General features: G+C 46.0%; 1 protein-coding gene and 1 long non-coding RNA gene across 3 annotated transcripts; one reads left to right on the top strand and one right to left on the bottom strand.

Annotated features, from left to right (window-relative positions):
- Positions 1–305: 305 nt before the first annotated feature.
- Positions 306–3,822, bottom strand: IRX5 (iroquois homeobox 5). The gene is made up of 3 exons (XM_054199597.1): positions 3,411–3,822; positions 1,736–2,141; positions 306–1,481 (listed from the first exon to the last, which is right to left on the bottom strand). The coding sequence occupies exons 1-3, from the start codon at positions 3,657–3,659 to the stop codon at positions 715–717; spliced, it is 1,422 nt and encodes a 473-aa protein (XP_054055572.1). The 5' UTR covers positions 3,660–3,822; the 3' UTR covers positions 306–714.
- Positions 3,823–5,592: 1,770 nt separating this feature from the next.
- Positions 5,593–20,690, top strand: LOC128908774 (uncharacterized). 2 transcript variants are annotated; one of them, XR_008466093.1, is made up of 5 exons: positions 5,593–5,719; positions 6,423–6,478; positions 11,539–11,705; positions 11,924–11,981; positions 19,474–20,690. It is a non-coding gene; the product is annotated as an uncharacterized LOC128908774 (long non-coding RNA). The 2 variants fall into 2 exon arrangements; XR_008466094.1 differs by lacking the exon at positions 5,593–5,719 and adding an exon at positions 5,829–5,962.
- The last annotated feature ends 792 nt before the right edge of the window (positions 20,691–21,482 follow it).

Genomic DNA, 21,482 nt, shown 5'->3' on the forward strand with positions numbered 1-21,482 from the left:
TTTTTTTTCCCGCAGCTATGCACGTATCTACCCGTTGCAAAAAAGGAGTGGTTTTGATTCTGTTAAAAATCTCTTTTAATTAAATATTTGCATTTTACAAAGGCGGCTGCAGTTTTTTGTATCTAATAAGTATAACCTATTTTTTTTTTGCATTATAGTTTAGCTCACACCCAAGGAAAAAAAAACAATAGGCATAAAAAATTAAATTAAACTTGTATATATATATTTTAAAACTATGAAACAATTCGGAAAAAGACACAGAAATGTATATATTTATATTACGAAAACAACATTAATGCCTGTACAGGTGTCTTGATTTCATAATTTACTTCAAAGATACTGTATTATCAATTTAAATACAAAAAGCTACATTAAATATACAGAATAAGATTTAATACAAATCTTTCTTCTTTGTGTGTGTGTGAGAGAGCGTGTCACTCCTTTGCTTTTCACTTGGTTAAGACATTTCTGGGCGGTTTCCACCCAGCCATTTCCAATAGACTCTATAAACTTTTGAACGGGGTGCTGGGAGGGGGGGGGGAGGGCAGGGAGCTGGTCTTTTTCTGTTTGTTTTATTTTGTTGTTTGTTTTTTTTTTCTTTTGGTAGTGGAAAAATAACTGCCAAAGCAATTTATTATTTCTCTCAATAAATTAAAAAAAAAATAAAGAACAAAAACACAGTCCCGGGAGGGGGGTAAGGAGGAGAAGCCGATATTAAATGTTGGACATACCTTTCTTCAGTTCGTAAGGTGAGTCTTTGCAAAGGTCTACTTGGGACTGGCTCCTGATCATTTTAGTGTCTTTAGCCAGGCTCTCGGCTCTGCTGAGGACAGTCTGGTTTAATCCATTGAAGTGGGCGCCGGGGGCGGCGGCGGCGGGGCCGCCGGCGGGGTGCCCGTGCAGGGCCCCGAATGAGCCGTAGTTCGTGTAACCGGGGTAGAACGGCGCCGTGTAGTAGAGCGGCCGCGGCAGGACCGCCCCGTTGGGGAAGGGGCACGGAGCCGCCGGCGAGCGCGGCCGCGGCGGCGAGCGCGATGGTCCGCCGCCGCCCAGCACGGCGGGGCCGGGGGGCGCCGCCTCGCCGCCGGCCTCCTTCGCCTTGTCCGCCGAGGTGGCGATCTCGGCCAGCGACCAGAGCTTGGGCTTGGCGAGGGCCGCCTGCTGCGGCGAGTGGATGACGGAGGCGCCGGTGGCGGCGGGCAGCAGCGGGTGCAGGTCGGCGGCGTGCGGCGGCCCGGCGGCGGCAGAGGGCGGACGGTACGGCGGGGGCTCCTCGCCGCTCGCCGGCGGCAGCCCGCGGCCCGGCGGGCACGGCCCCAGCGGGGAAGAGCCGGGCGGCTTGTGGGGGGCTGGCGGCCCGTCGAGCCGCTCCTCCGCCGGCTCTTTGCAATCCGAGTCGCTGAGGCTGCCCTCGGCCTCCCGGGGGCTGGGGGACTCCTGGAGGCGCTCGCAGCCCGGCGCTGCCTTGGGATCCGCCGCTCCTGGGGAGGGGGGAAAAGAGAGGGGTGGGGGGGCAGCTCTCAGGCTCGCCCTGCGCCCCCAAACCCGCCCTCCCACTTCGCCGCCCCCCCCGTCCACCACACCGGCCCCGCCGCCGCCCGGTCCGCAGCGCTGCCCTCCGGCTCCCCCCGCCCCGGCTGCCCGCTCGGAGGGACAGGCCGCGCCGCCACCGCACCGGGCCGAGGGCAGCCCCGAGGGAGCGGCCGCGGTGGCCGAGCTGAGCCCGTTGCCCTACCTGTGTCCGGCGTCCCGGGGTCCCCCTTCTCCTCCAGTTTCTGGGGCTCGTCCTCGTCGTTTTTCTCCAGGTCGATGTTCTCCTCTTCCTCCTCGTCCTCACTGCGGTTCCGCGGGGTCCAGGTCATTTTATTCTCCTTTTTGAGCCGCCGCCGCGCGTTGGCGAACCAGGTGGAGACCTGGGTGAGGGTCATTTTGGTGATGATGGCCAGCATGATCTTCTCGCCCTTGGTGGGGTAGGGGTTTTTCCGGTGCTCGTTGAGCCAGGCCTTGAGGGTGGCCGTGGCGTCCCGCGTTGCGTTCTTGCGGTACGCGGGGTCCCCGTAGGGGTAGGAACCGAGCGGCGCCGCGTACGGGTGGTAGCCCAGGGAGCCGGCCATGCCCGGCGTGTGGTCGTAGGGCGAGCCCTGGGGAGAGAGGGGAGAGCGGCCCGGGGGGGGCCGAGGTCAGACGGCCGCGGGGCGGCAATGACACGGCAAGGGCAGCGCCAGGGCCTGCCCGCCGCCCCTGCCCGCGCCCCACCGCCTCTCCCCCGGCGCCGGGCCCTGCTCGGCTTCTCCCTCGGCTCCTTCCCGGGAGAAGGGGGCGGAAGAGCCTGGGGGCTCGCCGGGGCCGGGACGCTCCGGCCCCAGGAGGCCGCCGGCCGCAATCCAGCTCCTCTCCCCCCAAATGCAGGCGCGGAAAAGCAAGTGGGCAGCGCGGCGAGGCGGCGGTCAACGGCGGGGGAACCCTTCCCTTCCCCCCCGGGCTGCGATCGCGGCGGGCAACCGGCCGGGCCGGGCCGGGCCGCTCCTCTGCCAGGCCAGGGGCGGGAGGACAAAAAAATAAAAGGAAGAAGAGAAAAGAAAAGAACAGAGAAAAATAGTGAAAGAAAATAGAAAAGAGAAGAGAACAGAAAATAGAAAAAGAGAAGACAAAAGAGAAAAGAAAATAGAGAAATTAAATAGAAAGAAAAGAAAAGAGAAGAAAAGAGACTGGAACTCTGCCTAGAACCTAAACAGCGGGGAGAAGCTGAGCGAAACTGCCCGGGTTTTGGGGGACCTGCGGGGCGCTGGCCGCGGCTCCGCGGCGGGGATGCCCCGCGCCCCTGGCTGGCCCCGCGCTGCCCCGCGGGCGCGCAGGGCGGCGCAGTGCCCTGCCTTCCCCTTCCCTTCCCCGCGCAGCGCCCGCGGAGCGGCTCGCGGCCATAGGATTAGAGCTCTGCAATATTTAAGCAGCCTAATTATCGCCGTGCAGGGGAAAGTTGCCCGGGTTTATCGCCCGGATTTTTCCCATCGCCGGCCGCTGCTGTTCATTCCCTTTTCAGTCATAGCGAGGTAATTGTTGCGGAATTGCGATTGCTGTTTTATAAGAAGAAAAATATTTTAAAAAAATATTATTTTGAGGGAATGAGGTCCGTCCCCGCCTGCCCCAGCCCCGTCTCGCCCGGGCCGTACCGGCGGCTCCCCCCGCGCCCGGCCCTGCCGCCAGCAACAGTGTGCGGCAGCACAGGGCGGCGATGCGGGAAAGTTGGGTGGCGAGGCGGGGAGCCGCGCTCCCTTTTGTCCCCGCCGATATCTCAAAAATAAAATCGTAACAAAAAAGCAGGCCCGGGAGGCGAGGGTGGGGGGGGTGGCCGGCGCCCGCGGGATCCCGCCGTGCCCGGCACGGTGCCGGCTGCCCGCGGCTGCTCTTACCACGTAGGAAGTGAAGGCGGCGGCGGCGGCGGCGGCCGGGTCGGTGCCGTACTGGAGGTGGGAGTTGTAACCCGGGGAAGGGGCGGTAAAGGCGGTAGATCCGGCATAAGGGGAAAAAGCGGAGCCCGAAGAAGATCTCCCAAGTTCATCGGTCCTGGGTCCAGAGATCACGCTGGTGCTGTACGCCGGGCAGGAGTAGAGAGCCAAGGACGCTGACGGCTGGTACAAGTAACCCTGAGGATACGACATGGCCAGGCGCACACATATACCCGGGAGCCCAAGGCGCCGGGAGGGAGCCGCCGCGCTGCCGGGCTGGGGCCGCTGCGGCCGGGGCTTCGCGGGCGCCTCTCCGCCCTCGCCAGCTGGGCAGCGGCGGCACCTTGCTCTGCGCCGGGGCTGCTGCTCCGCGCTCGCCTGCAGCCTGGCACCGCTTCCTCCTTTTTCTCCCCCCTCGCTTCCCCCTCTTTTTTTTTTTTTCTTCCTTCCCCCTCTCTCTCCCCCCCTTGCACTGGGGGGCTTTTTTTTTTCTCCCCCTTCCTCCTCGCTCTCGCTTTCCGAAGGGTCCTGCCAAGATGCTAAGTTGGAAATTGCAGCTCCTGACGCCTTCTGCGCGGCCCGGCGAGGCTCCTCCTTCGCGGGGTGTTGTCAGTGGAAGGACTGGCAGGACCCCGCTGGGCTGCCGCGGCCGGGCCCAACCAGCGGGAGGGCTCCGCGCTTCCCCCGGCCCTCCCCAGCGCTCACAGGCTCAAGTGCGCCGGCTCCTGGATTGCCGTCACCTCCGAGAGCCGTTTAAGATCAGCTCCAACTTTCTGCATGTGCTAAATACCGTGCGGAGCCGCGCTGCGCCGGAATGCAAGCCAATCAGTATATGAAAAAAAAAATAGATATTTAATAAGATTTATTAGCCGCCCGGCTCCCCCTCTGCGCAGCCACCCCTCCTCTTGCTCTCTGCCCCCTGCCCCTCCTTCCACTAAATCACTGGAGGGGGGATATACGGGGGTGTGTACAGTGGTGTTAGTTTTTCTTTTCTAAACAAAAAAAAAAAAAAAAGGCGATTTTCCGTTCCGGACCGCCGCAGCCCGGTCCGGTCCGGCAGAGCAGGGATGCGCGGCCGGTGGCGCCGTGGGGACCTGTTGCGGCGGCGGCGGGAGCGGAGCGGCGGCGGGGGGTCGCCGGGGCGCGGGGTTTGGCGTGGCGGAGGGCTCGGGGGGGACGCTGTGATCTAGTCTTTCCCAGCGCCGGTCCTGGGAGAAGGGGAATCCGGAGGGGGAGCGGCAGGGGCGGAGATGGGGCGGCAGAATCCGTTCGGATCTGAGGATCGCACCAGGTATCCTCCCCCTCCCCGGCTCCCAACAGGGCCGAGGCGAAAGCAGATTAAAACCATATGAACGGGGATAAACCCCCGCCGATCGGGAGATGTAATCTCCTGTGATTCCACCAGATACATTTCCCAACAGGAACATATCCCGGTTTATTCCCCCCTCTCTATTTCTTCCCTCGCGGGTGAGGGGAGCTTCCTCCGCCGCAGCTCCGCGCCCCCGGCCACCGGGGACCAGCGGGGCCGGACCCGCCACGCACCCGCCGGCCGTTTCCCTGGGCGGGGGATTTAATTAGGTTTATCTTATTTTATTTTTTCTTTTCATCTTGTAACTTTGCCATCTCCCAGACCTAATTCCTCTCGCCGCTGGCCCCAGCGGGCCGGACGCGGAGACGCGGGGAGGGGTGTGTATGTGTGTGTTTTAAAACGGGCAGGAGCTCCCCGGGTCGCCGAAGAGACGACACCGACGCCGCTCCCTCCCTCCGGGGCTCAGTCCCGGCGGCAGCAGCCGCAGCCCCCAAGACGAACGGCGGGGCACAGGCTGAGCCTTCCCGAGCAGCCCCGCCGCGGGACCGGCGGGCAGTGCCGGGGCGGGCGGCGCGCTCTGCCCGGTGTCTGCGGGGGGATCACGGCAGGGCCGGGGGCGGCGGGGCGGGCGCGGCCCGCACTACACTACCCGGCAGGCAGCGGCCCCGCCAGGCCCGCCCCCGCCCCTCCCGGCGCCTGATTGGTTGTCTTCCATCCGGCCGTGGGTCCCCCCCTTCTCCCATTGGCCCGGGGAGCCGTCCGTCAGCACGGGGAGGAGGGGGTGTGGAGGGGTGGCGGCGGCGGCGGCAGGCGGCGCGGTTACCGGGGAGTCCGGAAGCGGCGCTGACAGGACGGTGTGCGGAGGCGCTGCGGGTCGAGGCGGCCAACGCCTGGTCGGGCCCGGCACAGCCCAGCCGAGCCCAGCCCAGCCGCGGGTCGGGACGGCCCGGCCCCGTCCGGCGAGGTGAGGCAGCGGGGCGGCAGCGTCGCCCGGCGGGGCGTCAGGGCCGCGGGGCGCTGTGGTGGCGCTGCCCCGCCGCACTGGGGCGCCCCCTGCCGGGCGGCGGCGGACAGGAGCTGCCGGGGGGGCGGCAGCGGCGGGGCCGGTGTTGGTCGCGCTCCCGGGGCCAATGTCGCCCTGAGCCGTGCCGGGCCCCGCAGTAAGGCGGCGATCGGGGAGCGGCGTACGGAAACCCGGCGAGGCGAGGTGGGTCTCGGCACCCTCCTCGGGGCTGCTGTCGAGCAGCGCTTTGTCTGGCGTTTCCCTCCTTTCGCTTCTTTTTACCTTTTGTTGTTTTGTTTTGTTTTTTAATGTGGAAGTGTCTGGTGTTTCGTCTCTTTAAAATCCGTGTGGGTTGTGCCCCCGGTAAGCGGGCAGGGTCTAACACCGGATCGCACGCTCTCTTACATGCTGAATCCACACAGGTGTGCACTTTCATCAGTTTTCAGCTGCATGGTGTCACCGATATTTGTCCCTGGGTTAATTTTAGCTATCGCTGTAAAGCACCGCATTTCTTTTTCCACTCAAAAGCGCTTCTGCCATAATCCTCTGACAATACCCCTTGTTCGAGGAGTGAGATATCATCTGGTAAAGTTTTATACATTTAACGTTCATTTTATATGTGAGTAGAATGAGTAACTGCTTTTCCTTGCCCATTTCTTTGTAGGGAGAAGCAGAAGTTTTAACCATCTTCCCATGGCATCTGACTTTCTTGAGGAGGAGGTAAGGTTAATGTCATGTAAAATTATCCTCTTTATTTCTGATGTTCTACTAGTCTTGCTTCTGTAGGTGTACATTTTGGAAACCGAGGTGAGTTCATGCATACTTTCGTGCATTGCAACATAATACCAGAGCTGATTAATAAATGGTAGCGATAGGACTCTTATGTCACTAGGATTGTAAGTGTCTATCAAACCGACATTCTCACTACGTTATGTCACTATTATATTCTTTGCAATTTTAAAAGAACTGTAGATAATTCTTCAAGATATTGAAACATTTAGTTTATAGTTCTGTTGCTGTGGTTGTCACCTTCACTTTGTATCAAATTTGAGACTCATTTCTTAAGGATGTCTCTATTTTCTGCTTTATTTGCACGTTGATAGCTCCACTGAATGACTAGTCACAGCAACTTTTTCGTCTGATAGAAGCATGTTAAAATGTGAAAGCCTAAGACTAATCTGATTTGCAGGACTTTTCAGATCTTTGATTAAAGAGAAATTAGAGGTTTGTTTCGCTACTCTTGTTTATGTAGTTCTGTCAGTTCTATTAACAAATGTGGGGCTTGAGTATACATTTGCTTCTTTTCTTCGTTTTACTGAAGATATGTACATTTGGAGGTATGGATAAGTTCTTGTTATCAGGTGTTTGTCTGCTTTCTAGCAGTCAGTGAAATGATATTAAAATTCTATACTGTATATATTTTTGTCATAATTTCCTGGAAGCTGAACTGTTAATGCAATGGAAGAAACATTTATTGTTCAATTCTTACTTAACGATGGGTAGGATTTATAGGCTGGCTGTGCGCTCTTCATTTTATTTAAATTAAGACTTGTGAATTTAAATTCAGTTTGTATAAAGAAGTAATTAAAATCACTATTTTTACAGCTTTCAGTCAGACAGGCTGGTCCTGCAAAGCTGTTTAGAGCGGTCTTTGTTTACTTTAGTAGTTGGACTCCAGTAGGGTTTTTGACATGAGGGGAACTTGTATTTGAGATGACTGCACAAAATGTGGTGACCCAAAATGTAGCAATATTTGAACTTGCATATTTGTTTTTCTACACTGGTTTCATTTGCATAATTTCATTTACGGTGTGCAAACATGTGTGGTACAGTGTAAAATAGCTTAATAAATTAGTGCTTGAACATATAATAGGGATCAGCTGTATATTTTCTTTCTCGGAGGTGGAAAAATAGGCAGGGTGATCTTGAAAGTAACAGCAAACTGATTTTTAAACGTACAGCCACTGCTGTCTCTGACTAAGTGGTTCAGTTGCAGGTGGCTTGTAGTAGATAGAGTTAAACTTGGGTATCTTGGATATGATACACCTTAATTTAATTACTTTAATAGCTACTTTCTGTTGAAACTTTAAAATCTAACGATCCTGCTTTTATTGCAGTCTTTAAAGATCTAATCGTTCTTGTGTGTGTCTGAGATGTAAAACTTAGTGCAAGGAGAGGCAACAGATTGGTTCCGTCATACGATTTTGTTGGGTTTTTTTTGAGAGTACTTAAAAGATTATGATGGATAATGCTGTCTTGCCAAAGAATGCCGACACAGGTGTTCATCATTATCTTAATTAAGATCCTGAGAAAATGTCATCTTTCGGCATGAGTTATGAAGGGAGATGCATTAGGAGATCATTTCAACTTTTTTTTTCTTTTTACAGGGGTAGATGAGAAGGAGGCTATTTTCTCAAAACCTTTTTGATATTTCTTTATCAGAATACCTGACCTTAGACACTTACTGAATCATTTGTTTCTCCATTTCAATTTGTGAATATATTACCAAGTATGTGAAGTTAAAGGGAATCCTCTTTAAAAATAAAATAAATAAAAAATAATAATCCCTCCCCAGTTACTCTCTGTTCTGTTTAAAGCTGTCCCTGTAAACAAAATACTAAGACTCAGATGTATTGGAAATTGCTGCTGGAAACATCGGCCAAGAGATGTTTTATACAGTGTATTTTAAAGTATTAATAACTCATACTAATGACCAGAAAAAAAGCACATGAATATTTATCTTTTTAATTAAGTATGAAGAGAAAAAAATTTCCTTTTCTCACCTTTGCACTACCATAGAAGTAAAACTAATTAGCGTGCAAAGCAGAGGGAGGGACTTGTGGTTTTTTATGTTAAATCAATATATTATTAGGTGAGCAAGAGCTAAAACAATGCATCTAAAATACTGGCTGATGCATCGGCAGTAAAACTTCGGGGCGCTTTCCTGCAGATACTTAACTCGTGTGTGTGTGTGTGGCTGCTGCTTCCCTCAGATGAGGCACTGGGAGTTACAGGGTCAGCACTTGCAGTGGAGGTACGGGTGTTTGGTGGCTCTTAGCCTGGGTGAATGATCTCTGGAAGAGCTCTGCAAGGCACCCTTAGCTTCTCAGCTGTTTCTGCTGCCTGCACTTACTTTGCTCGAGACTCTACTTGTTAGCACTCCCTGTGTTTGCGGTTTGAGAGCGAGGTGTAAACTTGCGAACATCTAGAATAACTCTTCTTTCCTGTGTCTAGCAATTGGGTATTAGGTAGACTTTTGGTTTTTTTCAGCAAGCCTTTCTATGTAAAAATCACTTTTTGTCTGCTAAAAGAAACCTGATTATCGGTCTCAGTCCTTTTTTAAATTGTATCAGCAAACCTGTATGTGTAATAAAACCATACACAGAAGTGCAGCTGGCAAGCCTTTTAAGCATGTAGTTATTGTATTGAGCATGTAACTCCAAAGATCTTGACAGTATCATGGGAGAACCTGAGCCTGTATTTCAGTTTCCTTGAAGTTTCCTGTAATTACCTTAAATAGCACGATTTGCTTGAATTTGTTGGCATAATATGGACTAAGTTAAGAATGTCTTTAGGGTTTATTTTGCTTACAGTTCCATGGGTATGTGCAGAAAATAGACTCTTCTAATGGTTGACTTTAGTGGAAAAAATGAAAAACTGCTCTCTTTCATGTCTAAACAAGTTTTTTACTTAGAGCCACATCTACTGTTAGTTGGCTCCTCAGCGGGAAGGATGGCTGTGGCTCCCCAAGCCGTTTTATGGGATGTGCGTGTGCCCGTAGCTTTCCGTATATATGGTGGCAAATTCCCTTTGGATGGCAGGTGCTGCAGCATGGTGAGAGCTCCCATAGCTGGAAACTGACCTCCAGTGTGGGTGTTACAGGTGGGTGACTTCTAATAGCAGCGTTGTGTTCAAAAGGGTTTGTATTTTATCTGCTTTACTTACATATATTTGCAGCCCTTATGACTGGTGTTTGCAAGACCTCAGCATTACCTCTCTGAGGAGAAACGTAAAGCCAGGTAGCCTTTCTAGCCTTACACCCAAAGAATTTTTTGTAAGAGTTCATAATTTCTGATTTTTTAATTAAGATTAGAGCTTTTTAGTTTCTGTTCCTTAATGTGGATAATGCAGATGCAAATGATTCTTGAAGCAGTTTTCTCTGGATTAAAGTGAATGTATTTGTAGAGCTAGAATCTTCTTTTTTAATATAAATCATGGTTTGAGGGGAAAGAAACAAGCCAGTCGGACCTTTCAAGGTGAATGCGGATCGTCGTAACAGAGACTTTGCTGTACTAATAAACTTGTGACTGATCGCTCTCCTGCTCTTCCCGAAGGAGATGCATCTTCCTGAGCTCTTTTTTTTCCACAATAGAGCAAAAACTAGCCTTTTCTTTTAATAAGCACATCTTTTTCCACAGTATTTCTCAGCATTTCTATTGCAGATCAAGAACCTGGCATTTACCTCCGAAATATTCTCTGCTGACATCTACAGAACTTTTCATGCCCTTCAGATTTAATTTTGTATAGAATAATGCATGGTATAGTATGTAGGTCCTCTGTTTTCAATTAAGCTGTATTAGGTAACTATGCTCTTCTTTCATATCCTGTAGCAAAGTATCAATATCCACATGGCAGTGTGCTGGGAGAAAATAGCTACAGGCTTGGCTGCTACTGTAAAGCCAAGAACTAACATTTTAGCCTGTGTGATAAATAAAACTGAGGTTGCGACTCTTGGTGTATTGGAGTTGCACTAAATAATGCTACAGTGCTGTTTATTACTGGTTTCATTGGATAATATGCAGCTATAAAACCTGCTTGAAGCTTTTATTAAGAATACTCTGTCATTATAAAAAGGTGCCTACAACTTCTCTATGATATTAACGGTGCAAGCATTACTTTCTTTGTGCTGACTTCCTGGCTGTTGTCTCGGGAGCACCTTACCCCCTCCCAGCTTCTGTAGGCATCAAGAGTCCACGAATGTCTCTTAGGAAGAGGACAGCTCTGTAAAGCTTAAGTTTCAAAAGCTATTTTTAAAGTATTTTTTGCTCTTTGCTTTTTCTTAAATTTATTTCAGTATTTAATTTCTTGCTTCAGTTAAAATTAATCTGATATTATCTGTGGTATAAACTCTGCTACTGTGTCCCTACGTGAAACTTAAATTGAGGTCACCCAGATAGTTGTCTGAGAGGAGGCTGCAGAATGGCTGAGAGACTTTGATACTGTGATACTGGCTGAGAAGGTGATGGCAGGACTTGTTAGTAGGAAAGGGACTAGGGATCTTGAATCTGGGGCTTGTTTTCTCATTCTGTTTGTGGCACATCCTATGACCTAGATTTGTTCCAGTAACCTCTTTGCCTCTGTTTACCTAACTGGAACCCTCTGCTTTTCTCAGAAACGTTCAGCTTTGAATTGGTATCTGTACTCATATAATTTCTTAGACTGTTGTGCTTTTGAGCAAAAGCAGGTTATTAATGCTGTTACTGATTCATTAGCTAAATGCCATTAAATTTCCATATTCCACAGATCTTTGATTTCCATGGGCACCTGTTTAGGTTCGCCTCTTAGAAAATACAGAATTGAACACCATCCAGTGGGATGTGGTACTGACGTAGGGTCTTGTGGGATTTAACAGACACGCTAGATCAATGGGTGAAGAAACCTTTGCATTGTTCAGTCTGTAATCGTTGTTTGTAAGAGAAACCTGCTGTCTAAATTAGTGACAAACACTATCTTTTTGTTCCATTTCCCCGTTCTCCATATGTCCATTTTTGCCTTTACAGCATGCACCCTAGAGCAGGAGCAGTGAGGCTCACGGTGAGGAAAATGAATCCAGCAGTCCATCCTATCCTGTACCTGCCTGAGTACAGGAAGAGACCTCATACGAAGCCAGATCACATCTGGGCTTGCAGCTCTTTTTAACCATATTAAGTCCTATTCAGAGTTAATGGTAAGTAATTTGTTTCATGTATGTTATGATTCATTAAGTAAGGCATTACAGTAGTGGCACTTTTCCTTTGTGGTACTGGGTTCTGTCTCTCACAAAATGCAGAATTAATGTTTCCAGATACATCAGTTTTAGTCCTCTTGAGAGGATCACATGGTGCAGATGACCAGCACTGTAATAAGTATGCTCTTTTGTTCTTTCTTTTTTTTTGTCCTCTCCAGATGAGCTCAGTGAGAATGGTCTAAACGATGACGAAGAAGGGAAGAACAGAGTTGGAAGGTGGGAGCTATTTCAAAGCATGATTATTATTCTTTCCATAACACCTGTAACACACCGTTTCCATAACACAAAGACTTTATCAACTTCATTAGGTAGAGTATTGATAATAGTGTAATGTCAGTAATATAGCGTGATGTAATATTGCACTGCTTTATTCTTCAGTGATCACGTGGAGCTGCATTAAATAAATGAACATATACTATTGCCTTAAATGAACATTATGAGTGAGAGCAGTAAACCAAAAAGGTGGGTTCTAGAGGAAATGCTGCTAGATTTTTTTTTAAGCCAGTGTCTTTTCTTTTTTCAGCTCTTTCATAACCTGTAGTTCTTCTTTTTTTTTCTTGAGAAAGATACAATGAAGAAAAATACTTTTTAGTTTAAGAAATTGAAGCTAGTTCAACTTCTTAACCAGAAAGACTTTGCAGTCCTCTTAGCTGTTACAGCATCTTAATGCTTTATCCAGCAGAAAATAGTACTTGTTGTGCTGATCCGTGAACTCTCCATAAACATCTGTAGTGTCACAGCGTGTGCTGCCCTTTCTTCTTAGGGCTTCCCTTGTTGGGGAGCAATTGTGAAATGTCTGCTGTGCTGCAGCCCTCTGTGGCCTCTTGCATCCAAGGATGGAATTTGTGAGTCTTTTTTCTGCCTGGAACTTGTGGGAGCTCCCTCCTGAGCCCAATAGTTCTCAAATATTGCAAGAAAATGTCTCACAGTGTTGTCTGGGAGATGTGACTGTCTTAATTATTATTAACATTTATTAAGTGCCTTACAATGGAGGGGAAGAGTCATTGCCTTCATTTTTATGAATAGGAGGTCTGGCATGTAGGAAGAATGGATCTCTTCCATCTTCTGTGATTCTTGACCCACCTAATTAGGTGTTTGTCACAAGAAATAACAACCTGGCTCAGAGGAACGGCACGGGGGAAGGATGCCGGTGCATTCAGTGTGCCACACTGCTTTTCCCTCCCAGAATGGCTTAACGTAGTAAGCTGGGTCTTCCCTCTCTGAGTGTCGGTTGGCCAGTGAGGAGATTTAAAAGGGCTGATGAGCCTGAGGCTTCTCTCTGTCGGATAGCTTCATTATAGATCTCATCCGGGAAAAAAGTGAGGTACTGCAACTTCATTTCTAGGAGCTACTCTTGTTTTCAGCAATTACTTACCCTCTGCTCCTCCTGCTTCCTTTCACAATAGAGTGGCCTTTCCCCAGGATAAGCTGATTCACTTCACGGCTGGTATTTGCAGTTTTCCTCCACTTAGTTAGCCTCTAAGGCAGTAACTGTTTCTTCTGGGCTAAGACTTTCATTTCTTCTTTTTTTTTTTTTAATAGTTTATTTTGTTAAGAAAGAGAATCTGTCCAGCTGCTACAAACAATAGTGGTTTTTGATGTGTATCAATAAAGAGTTAGAGATATGTATTTTCCGTGTAGAAGATAGAGAGATTTAAAGCCTGCTTTAAAGGAAGGCAAACCTTGGAGAGGTTTACTTAGATGTACAATATTTTTAAAAACAGTATTAAGGGAATTTTTTTTTTTGCAAGAAAAGAGAAAATAATTTCATCTTTTTGATTGCGTTTTTTTTTTTCTTATTCTCACAGTTGTGAGATAAATACTCAGAAATATGAGTTGGTGAGGTTAATGTGATTAAAATGAATGTGTGATAACGGGCTCTGCACATTAAAGATTAAGAGCTCAAATTATAGACTCCAGAGTGAAACACTCCTTGAGCATTTGCGAATTTTGTTTGTACAAGGAGTGCAGGCTTAGGCCCACGGTTGCGGTTGCACAACAATTTCATCCTGTCTGCTGCTTTTTCATCTTGACTGATCTGCACAGAAGTCTCTCGAACGCTGTGGTGTCAGGGTGAAAATGTAGTCTGGGGTGAGGTGGGGGGACAAATGAGGAAATAATTTCAGTCCAAGCGTTAGTATTACTCTATAAAAATAGATTGGTCTTACACAAATGATTCACATTTACAAAGATCAGTTTATAGCATTTTGACTGCAGAGTAGTTAATTCTTTATGTATAAATTGATCCTTTATACAAATGTAATTCCATATACAACAGTTAATCTCTTTGAGTGCAAGTTGAAAATATATTATCAATTAATTTGTGTAGGTTATGACTTTCTTTCTCCTGTACTCTGCAGTGGTTACCTACACTAAAGTTGCGTCGGTGTGTGCTTAATGAAAATTAGATGTGAAATTTAATATGTAGAGGACAAAGAAGCATTGAAGCCCTTATTGCTCTTAAAAAGACAAAAGTATCTCAGACAATTCTCCTTTCTTAATCTCTTGAGAATTTGATGCGTAATTCTGTTATAAGCAATTGAGAGTGAATGAAATTGAAATATTTTTAGAAATAGTATTAGTAGCAGGTATTATTGCTCACCTTTTGTGAAGCCTAGTTTTGTTTTAAAAGGCTTTGTGAGAGGCTAGTTTATAGACAATCTTCCATTGAGAAAGAAAAGCGTCTTGGACTTCTGTGGAGAGACAAGCCTAGCTGTTCTATCTGTGAAATTTGCTAATGTTGCAACCGTTTAAATAAAGTGTTTGTTTACATAACAGCAGTGGCATTTCTCCTCCTCTTCCTTGCGGTTTTGTCCAACTAGATGTTATGAGTGGCAGTTGCAGTGACTGCTAAGTGTTTAAATGATGACACCATTATGTGAAGTGATTTTGAAATGAGAGATTCCAGCCAAGAATTACATCTGCTCTCATCTCCTTCAAATCATACTCTCTGGCTGTGCAGATTATGATTGATTTGTTTGTGACAGATTGCAGGAAACAGTCATTGATTTTTCAATATTTTACCTTAAAATTATTTACAGTTGTAACCAAGGGGAGGTATTTCCATGGGCTGTCAGCCCCTGAAAGACTGGGATAATATTCCCTGCTCCCTGACAAGACAAATTACCCGTAATGAGTGCAGTAGCTGAAGGGTATACTTTTATTTTAAAATATGTCAATAACCCCAGTGACTAAACGAATATTGATTCAGCATAATGAAGCCTGAGTAATGTGAAAATGAGCTCTTCAAGGAGCATAGTAAAGACTTTCTTTTTAGCTTGTAGCAAGAAGCTTTTCATTCTTTACTGTTAGGTAGTTGAAATCTGCAGTCTTAAACAAGTCATCCTTAAGCAGCAGTAATATGTGGAATAATGTAACAAAATAATTTAGGGTTTTTTTCTATTTGGTTGTGGGTTTTTTCTTTCTTTTTTTCCCCCAAGTACTTTTTCTTCAATGTGTTTCAGCAGATCAGACATTTAAAGAGAAAAATGCAAGTTATCCAGGGCAGAGATAGAATTACTATTGGTGTTAATGTCTTTTGCAATAATATTCTTCAGCCAGCCTAATGGCATTTTTAAAGTGGGTTCTGCATATATGGGCATGGAAATGTATCTAAATAAACTGTAGATTTAATTTCATATTATTGACTTCTTGGACATATTGATGTGTGTTCTATGTGATCGGTCTAATATTCTTGTCCTTTAACAATTTAGAATAGCTGGTTTATGAGAACCTAGATATACTATGTTATAAAACTTAGTTACCGTAGTGCACATTTTTCTTTCTGGTGCCTTGTAACACTGCATGTTTCTTACCAAATGAGAATTTTCAAGCAGTAATTCATTTAAATTACAGTAATTTATGCAGTGCCATAGGTGTGGTGTGGAAAAGCATCTAATAGATTAATACGGATGTACTTCAATTGTTCAGGGTAAGGATTAGATTAAAGACCATGTTGAGGTACAATTTTTTTAACATTAAAAATATCGAACACTAAAAAAAAAAAATCGTCATCTGAAAGGATCAATTCTTCATTTGTATTCGAGAGCATTGTGCAACATAGGGAAGGCTCTGCAAAAGCACTGGGTATATATAGCTGTGTAATCCAGACATAGGCAAAAAGGTATTTTCTTGAGGTGTTTGTGTGTGTGTCAATTATGAAATAATGTCATAGCCAGGAGCATTTAGTGAGCATGTTTGGGCACGAAGACGACTTTCCTTATTTTCTGAGGACTGACTTCAATTGCATCCAACTAGCTTGTGAAAAATCTTCAGAAGGATGTTTTTCTATCTGCACACAGGTGATTTTTCCAAATGTCATTCCTTTAGTACAGCTAGAAAGTATTTCAGGAGGCACTTGAGAACCTGTGGCATTGAGAGTTAAATGGCAGCCCCAGAATGTGAGATATGTTCCTGTTTTTAATTTGTTAATTTTCAGAAAAAAAAGTGATGTGATGTACATTTGAGTGGGTTACAACTGTAAATAATTGTAGTTTTGAGGGGGTTTGTGCATAACACCTGGGGTTTGCAAGATATTGGAGAATCGTTAATGGTAAGGGAGTAATAACCTCAAATATATGGCAGTGACAACTGGTGAATTTGGGGCTGTTGGAAGTTAAGGTTCAAAGGGTAGCATTTAAGTGCTCAGTGGTATTGTGCACATCCCAAGTTCTCTGCCTGTTCTCTTTGTTTCTGTACCTTTTGTTTCTTTGGCCAACAGCATGACATGGGAAGGGAAGGTCCTCTTTCGGTAGCTTTCCTGCGGTAGCGAATAAGAGAGAGACTGTTCAGGGCTGGGTGCCAGTTATGATGCAGACTGAAGGGCAAATAAATGTTTAACTACATCTCCTTTTCCTGAATAACATTGCATGAGCTCAGGGGTACCAAACTAAACAAAAGTGGATACTGCTGGAGGTACTGCTGACGGCTAAACCAAAGTGGACTCTGCTCACAAGCCATTGGCTTGTTTCACTTGCAAGACAGATAACGTCTCTTGCTTTGCTGCCTTTCCCAAAGACGAGTTTGCTTATAAAATACCCGCCTGCCTGGTGTTCTGGTTCAGACCTGAACTGTGTGCTTGACCCTTGTGGCAAATGGTGCATTGTTGGCTGCAGGAAGCTGACAAATGTCTTGCGAGCTTTGTGGGTGATACCGGAGATTTCTGCTGATGGTACCTTGGAAGGTTCTGCAGTTTATTCACACATCTCCTTTTAGGGTTAGAACTGCTACAATTGCTGGTCCACTTTCGGGTGACTATGGAAGATAAAAAAAACAAACCAAAACAACCAACCAGCCCAGATCATTAATCAGTTGAAAGTTATTGTGGCATTTGGCATCTCCTAGGAGCAGAGCATAAACCCAATTGCTGTTCGGTTATGTAAAAATAAAAGCAGAAAACACTGTGAAATGAAGGTCACAAGGTAAGAACAGAGTAATCTCCTTTGTGGTGGAGAAGAGGCTGTTGATAAATCATGAAGGACTAATATTTAGGGGTCATATGTCCCTTGACACTTGACATGAAGACAGCATCTCAGTATGTTCTTGTAGCGGGAAGGTGGTGCAATGTTAGTGGTGTGGGTGTTTTTGGGTAACAGGTCAGATCTCTATACCTATTTAATTGTCAGATTCCACTATGAATAAGGTGGCAACCAAAACCAATGGTTGATTTTTATTTTTCAATTCTTTCCTATTTATTCCACCTCCATGTTCTTTGCTGTACAGATAAACTATGAACTTGTTATAGTTGATGGAAAGGGTGTGGGAGGGGGGAGGGCATATAAATGTAGGCAATGGAAATCATGCTCACTGGCTAAGCCCTCCCCTCCTCAATTTGTTTGTTTGAAATCTAAGAACTAATATGTGATGGGGCCTGAATCAGAGCAGTCTGTAAGTGGACAGACAGCACTATGTAGAATTTGCTAATCTAAATGTCATGGTTAGTTGAAACTAATTCTTTGTGCCCTAAGCTACACATGTTGAAGTTGCGTTTCTTTTTGTTTTAATTTATGAACAAATAATTGATTTTATCAAAAGCAATTCCACGTATGCAGAATATTCACATTTTCTTGGAATGACCATATTATGTACTAAAAGCTTTCACTAATTTGAGTGCCGATAGTATCACACAGTCTTTGGTATGGTGGCATATGGTTTATGGTGAACTGTTAGAGGGCGATGACCCTAAAAAAATACAAAGAGGATCCAAGACTCCTTGAAAGTCTTGCCTAACTGCAGTGGTTAAAAAGGCATAGCTGACTTAATATATGAGTGTTGAAATCTGTGTCTGGAATTATGGAAACAAGTTGAGAAACGTGAACTGAATTGATTGTTGATTATTTTCCTTTGTAAATGCTGGGAAAAGATGTATTATGCTTTGCTGCGGCCTTGTAAGGATAGGGTTTTTTGTTTCGTTTTGTTAACTTATCTTTTAATATGAAGTGTCATTCCCAAAATGAAGTAATGTCCTTGGGCTGGTGGCAACAGCTGGAGTTGCAAAATTCATAAATAATTCAGAGAGGGATAAAGGGTAGGGTTGTTTTGGTTTTTTTGTTTTGTTTTGTTTTTTGTTATTTGAATCTTTATTATGTGCACACATTTCATTTTAGATACGGCATCGTTTGAATTCATTCGGTGTGATGATTGCACTGACCTGTCATATTTATTTTGATATCCCTTTGAAGGACCATATGCTCTGTCCTCGGCATGAAAAAAGATGCAAGTTGCTAACCAAAAAGGCAGCTACATTCCTGTAGGGATGAAGACCCTTGCTTCCTGTTGTCACGTCAGGAGACGTACAGCTGCAGTGCAGTAGAAGCAAGTGCAGTTGTTACGTCAGTGCAGTGACTAAATGGCAGCGTAGTCTAGCCAAAGGTGGAAGAAAGGGCAAAGCCTGTTTGCATCAGGATGTATTGCATTAAAAACTCAGCTGTCACCGAGGGCCAGTTGGTGTGAGGAACCTGGCATGTGGAAGATGGGAAAGATTAAAGCCAGCTAGAAATCTGCCAAGGTGGAGGTGTGCCATCGTAGCTTTAATGTAGGAATACAATTAATTACTCTGTATGTTGGAAGTGGGATTGCCGTGCACACAGCCTTCCAGAGACACATGGGAGCTCGTCTGGTTATGCAAAGCTCAGGTCTTTTTCTTTGACCAATCTATGCCCTCCTTTCCTCTTAAAGAAGCTGGTTGCTTAGCCAAACAAAATCTTGGATAATGGTCTTTGGGAAAACATGCTATTGTAGTCGTTGTCTTCTCTTAATTCTGTTGTAACTGTTGCATCTGGTCCTTCTTCACTTATTTTGGTGGTATGTTTCCGTGGACAAGTGGTATATTTTCCAGAAGTTGCAGAGAAATCTACCAATGTCAGGTTCAGCCATGTTCCATAAGTAATGAACTGCATGATAACGAGTAATGTCCGGTTCCAGCTGGCTAATGCAGTGGCTGGTATTAGCAATTCATAGCTGGTGGATAACAGGACCTTGTTAATGTTACCTTTGTATGCACTATTAACACGATAGGAGGCAGCCACTATAATATTTTCATGGTGTAAGGTGTAACTGCAGCAGTGAGTGGTGATTTGTATGAAGCAGACGGTCCATTGTGCTCCTGCCAGTGGCAGAAGGAAGCCAATTAAATGCAGGTTAGTGAAATGCAATAACTAGAAGCTGTGAATGAGAATGATAACTGTATGCAAAATTGTTTCTTTTCTAGATCCTGCCATCAATGACTGAGCCTCCCTGAAATCTTCTTATCAGTTACTGCCGAGATGAGAAGGATAACAGGAAGGAGGAATGCTTAAGTGGTTTTAATGACAGTTAAATTCATCTATTTATCAAATGACAGGTTGTTTTTTCCTCAAAACTCGATTGTCATGACAAGATGCTCTTGGAAGTCATCTTTGTAAAATAAAACTGACAATTTTTAGGCTACAAAGAGCTATTGTATCTTTCTATACAATATTGTCATTATGGTAAACCGCTGGAAAGTCTTTATTTTTGAAGTAATTTAACTTGCATACTTCATTCATTTATTTGAATGTCTGTTGAATGCCATGTGAAAAGTTTCTTGCCAGAGTTCTTTTATTCAATGGAATAGTTATTCTTACAATGCTCAATTTATTATTGTCTAAATTACTGTTGCCTTAGCCTCCCGCAAAAATGTTTCTTTTTAGTAATTCTTAAACAAATAAGGAATGAATGAAGTTTTGTCCCTTTCGTGTTTTGATCGGCATATTTTTCCTTTCAGTGAAAGCGTCTTCAGTTTTCAGAATGACAGTATTACAAAGAAAGGTACTTTTGCATTTTTTTGCCTTTTTTTTCTTTAACAGAAAATGTCTTTTGTGCTATGATTTTTTTAATATGTACACTGCCAAGACGCAATTACTGGAAGGCGAGACAGAAGCTGTTGGGAATGTCATGTTATGCCAAATTAAGAATTATTAGCTCTTACTTTCTCTGCAATCTCTTCGACTAGAACTCGACCTATTGCGTCTGGTTTATACTTTGACTCTAGTGGAACTAATGTGTCCTTGGAGTAGCGTTTTAGAGTAACTTCAGATTCACGTTTTTTTCACAAGTCTGCCTTAAACTGCTGGGATTAACTTCAGAGAAGGCAAGAGATACAGCCTCCTTGGTCAGCAGCTGTGCTGGTTAAAGAAGGAGGCTTCATGCACGCTTGCTCACTCGCTCTCTCCTGGAGGTTATCGCCCCTCCTAAGGAAGCAAACTGAACTGTTTCCCTGAGCACACCCAGACTTATTTCAGCCCAAGTTACTCATGCTATCAAATGTTGGTTAACTAGCACCCTGGGTCATTTAGATGGGAGGGCAGGGAATGCACAGACGGTGTATCTGGAAGGGTGGTGTATTGACAGGAGGGGTGGTGGGAGCTGGTGGTGGTGTAATCTTTTCAACAGGTGCAGCTACATCTCTAAGCTGTGGTACAAAGTGGATGTGTTACAAAGCTGTGCAGTTCTGTCATGTATAATATTCACATTTCAGGGACGTAATGGATAATATAAAATAAACCTGTGCTCTTTGACTTATTCCTTGTGTGTGCCACTGTGAGTGCGGAGAGATGGTGTGAGCGTGTGTAGGTGACAGGACACCTATTGCAGGAAAATGTATCTGCTCAAGCTGCACGGATGGTGCAAATGTTTCCATTACCTAGAGAACACACTGTCTGGCTTTACTCATCAAAGAGGCTGCCTCAACCCACCCATGCCTCAAGTGACCTGTTTTAGACACGCGGTGCCCTGAGCTGGTCTTAGCGAAGAGGGGAGAACACGTCCAGCAGGAGAAGCTTCTCTGTCTGATGTTGCACGATGTTGCACTGCTGCTTCTCTGTCTGATGTTGCATCAGTAGGTGCTGGAGTCTGGTGAGGCGTCCAAGCTCTTGATGTTCCGTGTGCCAAAATTAGAACAGTGTGGATGGGCTCTAGCACTGGAAGGCATACTGGGTGAAAACAGGGCACTAAACAGCTCCTTCAACACTGACCGTTCTTGCGGGAAGGCGGTGGAGTGTAGGTGCTGTCCCGCAGACGGCTTGGGCCTACAAAGAACAAGAGGTTTCCTGATCTGTCAGAAACCTGAGCGCAGCAGCACTGCTTGTGTCTCCTCTGGGGGCACTGCTGGATGAAAAGAACTTGGTTCAGTCACAGCCTCCAGCTCAGCTGGCATTGCATCCACTAGCTTTTTACTAGCCCTGTGCTAAAGAATGAGGA

This window comes from Rissa tridactyla, chromosome 4 (genome assembly GCF_028500815.1).
Source record: "Rissa tridactyla isolate bRisTri1 chromosome 4, bRisTri1.patW.cur.20221130, whole genome shotgun sequence".
Lineage (NCBI taxonomy): Eukaryota > Metazoa > Chordata > Aves > Charadriiformes > Laridae > Rissa > Rissa tridactyla.

What these genes read in the sequence shown, in the direction of transcription:
- IRX5 (XM_054199597.1), bottom strand. Translation starts at nt 3,659, where the DNA reads ATGTCGTATCCTCAGGGTTACTTGTACCAGCCGTCAGCGTCCTTGGCT. An exon ending in CCGCCTTCACTTCCTACGTG is followed by an intron (nt 2,142 to 3,410) that starts GTAAGAGCAGCC and finishes CTCTCTCCCCAG; the next exon opens with GGCTCGCCCTACGACCACAC. An exon ending in CCCCGGGACGCCGGACACAG is followed by an intron (nt 1,482 to 1,735) that starts GTAGGGCAACGG and finishes CCCCCTCCCCAG; the next exon opens with GAGCGGCGGATCCCAAGGCA.